This window comes from Procambarus clarkii, chromosome 38 (assembly GCF_040958095.1).
Source record: "Procambarus clarkii isolate CNS0578487 chromosome 38, FALCON_Pclarkii_2.0, whole genome shotgun sequence".
Lineage (NCBI taxonomy): Eukaryota > Metazoa > Arthropoda > Malacostraca > Decapoda > Cambaridae > Procambarus > Procambarus clarkii.
The window spans coordinates 30385720-30392126 of record NC_091187.1 but is presented as its reverse complement, the minus strand read 5'-3'; the positions used below and the strand labels follow the sequence as shown (position 1 = coordinate 30392126).

Sequence of the window (6407 nt, the reverse complement as noted above, 5' to 3'; positions counted from 1 at the left end):
TAGGTAGTGGACGAGTATCCCGAATGGGACCCACACAGTGGCGATGCAATTGAAGGACTCCATCTTTCGTCTCTCCTGCTTCTGGGCTTCATGGTACACATATTTATGTAGGTCAGCCCCGGACTTGTTTCCAGTGCGGGCTATCGGGCCACCAGGCTGGGGGTTGTAGGGCAAGCCGGGTTGGCCCTCTGAACTTTTTTAGGGAGGAGGACTTTGCCCCGTTGGCAGTCCCGGACCTGTCACCAGGTGCTGCTGTGATGAATGATGCTTCCCGGTCGTCTGGTGCCCCGTTGCCGTTCTCAAATGCTAGCCTACATGTGGCTGGGGGTGTGAGTGTCGGGGTGGTAGTTAGTGCATCCCCGGCTCCCCTGCCTCAGCCATGCCCGCCTGCCCCTATCTCCAGTCAAGTCTCCAGTTGTGTCTCCTGTGGTGTGTGGTCTAGTGCCCCTAGTCATCGAGGATGCGCCCCGGGCGTGCACTGTCTCCGGAAGATGTGTCTTCGGCCCATGTTGACGTGCATGCGGTGATGTCTCCCACGGTGTGTGGTCCTGTTCCCCGGGTTGTTGAGGTTGCGATGTAGAGTGATCGTGCACTGCGTGGAGTTGTGCGGCCGACCAGAGGTTCTACTGCGGTAAATCTTAGCGGGGGTGATAGTTCCGACGACCTGTATTAAGAGCGATTTCGGCGAGCTTCGAGTATGTCTCCGCCTCGTGGTGAGACCTGGGCCGACGTCAGGAATTTTTGTGACTCTGGGAGTTCGTTTTCTTTCGATGGTGATGTGGGCAATGATGTTGGGGTGCCTGCGGCTTCTGTGGGCTGCGCTGCGGTGGTGATGGGTCCTGTGATGGGATTGTCAACTGATCCTGTGTCTTCTCCAGCTGCCTCCACATCCCTGGTTGCTGGTTCCCCCGGGTTGGGCGGTTGTGGCGCCGGCCGCGGTTGCGGTAGATGGAGGGGACTTGGTGATGGTTCTTAGGAAAGATTCTGTTCTTGCGACCCCCATGCCTCTAGCGTCCTTGTCTGTGCCCTCTGTGCGTCTGTCCTCAGACCTGCCAACTGCTGCGCTGTTGCCCATTTCTCAGCCGCCCTTTGTTACTCCACCCCCTTGTGGTGTCAGCGTCTGTGTCATCGCCCTCTGTGATTTTGTCCCCTGAAACTGTGCCCGTTGTGCTGCTGCCTTCTGTAGGGCCAGCTTCTGTGCTCCAGCCTCTTGTGGTTCCACTGCCAGTGCAGCCGAGCTCTGTGTGGCCTCTTCCCGTGACTTCCGCCCCCGTGGAGAGGGCGGAAGTACTTCATGTATCGACCGCGGGGATCGCGTCGTCACGTTTCCTTGTCTGCGGAGGTATTGGCTCGGTGGGATGCCTTCAGGAAGAAGTACGTTCGTCGTCTATTTCCGGATAAATATAATGATGATTAACTGTGTGTGTGGTTCTTGATTTGTGTTGCTTTATTTACCTGTTTTGATGTGCTGTGAGATACAGTTAATTTTGTTCGTGTTTCTTGCCTGGTTATGTTGGGTTATAGTGCTCTGGTGCTTTCTCTTTTCAGACTGTTTAAATATTACCTATGTTTAGGTTTCCATTTTATGTGTATTGTACAACTTTTGTTTGTGTGTTTGTTTTACTGCTCTTCAATTTTGTTCATGTGTTTCTTGCCTTGTAAATGTGAATGATGATGTTCATGCTTTTCTTTTATGTTGTATTTGTGTTTACAAAATAAAAAGAAAAAAACATGGGGGGGGGGGGGGGGTGACATATCTGGGGGATCAGTAAAGATGATGGATGAAGGAGTCCTTCCCCTCTTATATTATAATAATATTTGAACTGACAATTCATCTTCAATAAGTTCACACTACTAGAGAAACTTTACAACTGTAAACTTATTATTTCTCCTTGGTATGGGAACCTTTTATAAGCATTTTAGTACAAGTAAAAGTTTTTACATTAGTGCTAAATATACTGTGAGTGTCTGTCTTGGGAGCGCAAGTCTTCCTCTCATCCCTCTCTTCTCCATCTCTATGTTGTAACTAACAATACGGTAAATGACGATAAATAATAAATTTCTAAACAATAAATAAACAAAATAAACATAACAGTGAAGGAGGTCAAGTAATGTTCGGTTAGTTATGGGGTTAAGTGGCCCTTGCCTGCATTGTTGATATTGTCAATGGCCACTTCTGGCGGCGGCATCTGGCCACTTGCATGTTATGGTCGTAGCGTCAAGAGTAACTAGCATCTTGGACCCCTGTTGAGGAGTAGCCAATTACAAGCCAGGAAGGAACTGTTGCTGCAGAATTTATTAACCAATGAGAAGCAGTGTGGTGAGTATAAAAGTGGGAGTTGGCGCCGAGGTGTGTCAGTTACCTCCTCACCTCCATAGTAAGACGCTCTATTATAGTGAAGGTTTGTGTTATTATGTTAAGTTTTATTGTTAATAATTAAGTTTTGTTAGTAATAATATTTAGGTAATAATTAAGTACTATGGTAGACGTTGTATAGTTAAATGTTTCATAATCTTTGTAGAGATTGTTTTCTAGATTATCATCACATCCACACAGGTGACGTCCTGACAAAGTCAAATCTTTGTCAATTAACTAGATTATGCACTTAATTAGTATAACATTACTAACCAAATCCATGGCATCTTATAGATGTAGGTAACTACGTGGATTATATCCACTAAATTCGTGTCCTGCTAAGCTGCTCCTAACCTAATAAAATGAAATCTTAAATATGAATATTTAAAGTCTTTAAGTCTCTCAAATTTTAAAATGCTATTATTTTGGTTTCTAAATAAGACTAAACTTTCCTTGCTTTGAGCTTACTTGTGGAGAGGATGACGGGATGGGTACTGTTCACTTACTGATATTCATGTATTTAACTTGGAAGCTACTATAATTGTTACTTGCAAATGTAACTCCTAACTATCCATAAGTTTAAGTTCTATTAATAACTTTGAGCAAAGTTATTACATCCAAACTAGTCTTCACTAGAGACGTTAAAACCTTACGACGCCTCTGAAGTAATAAGTGTAAGTTGCAGATTAGTTTGAGTAACGGGTATTGCAAGGAATTTGCCAACACATTCGTAATTTAATGTAGCACCTTCAGGTAAACTCTTGTTCCTACTGATTTCGGTTAAACCTTGTATCTAAATTATATTAAATTTAAACTATAGGAATGACTCTACTAAAAATTCTTCTATATTCCTTACGGCTCTCATGAAAGATGACGACCCTTATCTTCATTTGATACCAGTCTACACAAATTTTATTGACGCTACTATAAATATTACGTATACCAATCTCGCCCTTGCATCCTTAACTTTCTACTAAAAAACACTTGTGAATCTTTGCTTAGTACTTCACGAAACAATCAAAGTTTAATAAATTGTGCATAAAGAACAGAACTAATCCGTCAACACCTTGCCTTCTATTCACTTCTCATACAATAATTTTCCGGTGGTCGTGCCGGTGGGATCACAACTCTCCTCAAGTGAGGTATACTCTGCCTTAAACGTGCTCTTGTAATTTCACACACCGGAGACCCGGTGTGTAACGTTGATTATTGTACTGGTAATAATGCTGAACCTGTCATGGAAAACTTCATGACACAGCTGACTCGCCGTTTACGTTAACCTTGGATAAAAAGTAATTACTTTAAACATTGGATAGGTATTGTCAAGAGATACATTATTTGTGAAACTTCACTATTAAAATCTTGTGTAAATTATACATATTAGACTTAACGGTAGCATATACATTGCTCGTGTTGCAAAATTATTTAATTTCAAAGTTTTTTTTTTTTTTTTTTTTTTTTACTTGCAACTTAACTATACATTTAAATACTAAACTTCTCGGTCCCACTAAACTTCCACTTCACACTGTAAATTGAAATGACTTTCGTTTGTATTGATAACTGTTCCCGGCCACACGTTGTTGTGGCTCTGCAACTGTTAGTTTCTGAGCCACGGTAACTTTCCAGTCTCCCAGTCCTCTCCCACTATTCCCCCATTCCACCATCCCCCTCGTCCTGCCAGTCATCCTGTCCCTCTTACTCCCCCCACTCCTGTTCCTTTGTCCTCCCCATTTTCCATTCCTCCTCGGTTTTCCCTCCATTCCCCACTCCCTCGCCCGATGTATTCCCAAATGATCTGATGTTCCTATCGGTGAAAAAAGTTAAACGATAAACAATGGGAAAATAAACCAAAATCAACGGTATGGTAAACGCTGCTTTCAGTGCAATGTCATACAAAATAATAGAATAAAAATAAATAAATAGATCTCTAAAAATTCAATTCATCAATGTAATTGCAAACATTGAAATGGAATTGTAACATAATTAGTTGAACTTGTGAAGCACTTATGTGAGACACATAGCGCCGTTTAGAAAAAAGTTTTTACCAGTTGCAGATGTGCTATCTGTATAGTAGTTATATATATTATACATATTATATATAATATATATATATAAACGCACGCCTATTCAAATGCAACTGTCAATTTAAAAGCAATTGGTAAAGAGGTTTTCAAGATTTCCCTCTCATGAAAGTCTTTTCAAAACATTTTACGGTCGGATTTGATATTTATGTATAGAAACTTGTTCGGATGCAAATGGATAGTTTTGTGATAATTTCAAAGCCATTGGTGAAGAAATTTCAGATTAGTGGTTTTGAACAAACGAACATTTCCATTTTTATTTATATAGATTTAATAAATACTCATTACAGATGACTGCCATAATATTTCTGGTGATGGCGGCGGCAGTGATGCCATCCTGGGCCCAATACTTCGTTAATAACAACGCTGCTCCCGCCATCTTGGGAGCCACTGACAGGCCATTCGTTACCTCAAGTGGAAACCTCTTGGTACCTGAAGGCGGCCCCACCCAACCTCCTCAACCCCAGCAACCCTTGCCACAACTGCCAAGCCAGCCTCGGGTCTTTATTCCTCGACAAGTATCTCCACTATTGACTCGCTTTACCTTCCGTCCAACTACATCTTTATGCAACCATGCTGCTAAACCCCTGGTAAGATGAGTTCCATTTTCCTTTCATATGGACGTATTTAAGGTTAACTGGTAATTAAAATGAGCCTTCACATAATTTTTTATAACTTATCAGGTTGACGAGGTAGTGGACGGCAGAGCATACCACTTCTCATGGTGTCACGACTCTGGTAGACTCTACACCTGGGAGCAAGCAACCTATTACTGCTCTGGGCTTGGCAACGGTTTCCAGGCAGTCAGTATTGAAAGTCACAGGAAGCAAGGGTTAATTTCCAACTATATGATTACACGTAAGTTGAAAAGCTGGTCTGGGTGTTTATCTAGGCCTTGAGTGACTAACTTGGACGTAATGAAAATGGTATAATTTCAGACTACATCAGCGACATCTGGACGAGCGGCAACAAACGTAACTCTAGGTCTTGGTCGTGGTTATCTGGCTCTTCCTCTCCCTACTCTAACTGGTCTAGCACTGGCAGGTGAGAACTGGTTTGTTGATCGTAACCAAAACTATTGGTGTTGACTGGTAATGATCATGGCCTTGAGAACCACTTGTCTTCCCCAGGCGAGGACTACCACAGCCAGACAACGATGAAGGCAACGAGGACTGCCTGGCGGTGTTAAACAACCTGTATAACGATGGTGTCACTTGGCACGACTCCTCCTGTTTCCACCTGAGGCGCGTCATCTGTGAGGCTCCACGCTTCTACGCTCAATAGTTGTTCCCCATCAGTTCTCATTGTAATATTATATTCAATGGCAGTGAACGTCTAAATCTATCGATTGATACAAATTAATTCTGGAGATTCTATTGTTGTAATATAAATGCTATAAATGCATTGTCTGGTTTATTTCTCTGAAGTTTGTAAACACCGCCCATCTTGCAAATGTGGTATAGAAATGTGAGGGGGGGGGGGGCGGCGCCGCGGCAAAGGGGATAATGTGTCAATGTGGACACCTTATCAGTTTTTTGTCAGTCTGGTTAGATAGCGTAAGTTCTGATAAGCTGCCGACCCCTACCAGCTAGAGATCGGCAGAGTAGCGGTGAACAGACTGTAAGGCAACCTGTTCTTACTAGGCTGTTTAAAGCGGTGGCAGTCTTCCCCAAACGCATTCATTTAACTTTAACGCCTATCAGGCAATATAAGAAGAGCCAATCACCTTCTGCCTTGACAGGCAGGAGGGGTAGTCTAGGTCACACTGTATGTGATTGGGTAAACTATGGTCTTAAACTTCCCTCCCAGTAACAACCCTTATCAGAACCGTTCAGGACTGTCATGCCATCAGTGACCTTTTTCTCACTGTGCCCTTTTATGCTCTCCCGCTAAAACGGTCGGGAGTGCCATCCAGGGTTATACAGTATAGGTGTATACCAAGTGTAACCAGACTTACGTCGCCATACACG

General features: G+C 43.0%; 1 protein-coding gene across 1 annotated transcript; it reads left to right on the top strand.

The window, feature by feature from the left end:
* Window positions 1–3525: 3525 nt before the first annotated feature.
* Window positions 3526–5841, top strand: LOC138372413 (uncharacterized). Its single transcript, XM_069337898.1, has 5 exons — window positions 3526–3548; window positions 4728–5027; window positions 5121–5295; window positions 5376–5481; window positions 5568–5841. The coding sequence occupies exons 2-5, from the start codon at window positions 4728–4730 to the stop codon at window positions 5719–5721; spliced, it is 735 nt and encodes a 244-aa protein (XP_069193999.1). The 5' UTR covers window positions 3526–3548; the 3' UTR covers window positions 5722–5841.
* The last annotated feature ends 566 nt before the right edge of the window (window positions 5842–6407 follow it).

Excerpts from the sequence above, each read along its gene's own strand:
- LOC138372413 (XM_069337898.1), top strand. The coding sequence starts at position 4,728 with ATGACTGCCATAATATTTCTGGTGATGGCGGCGGCAGTGATGCCATCC. Across the intron at positions 5,028-5,120 it reads ACCATGCTGCTAAACCCCTG|GTTGACGAGGTAGTGGACGG; the intron begins GTAAGATGAGTT and ends ATAACTTATCAG. Across the intron at positions 5,296-5,375 it reads TTCCAACTATATGATTACAC|ACTACATCAGCGACATCTGG; the intron begins GTAAGTTGAAAA and ends GTATAATTTCAG.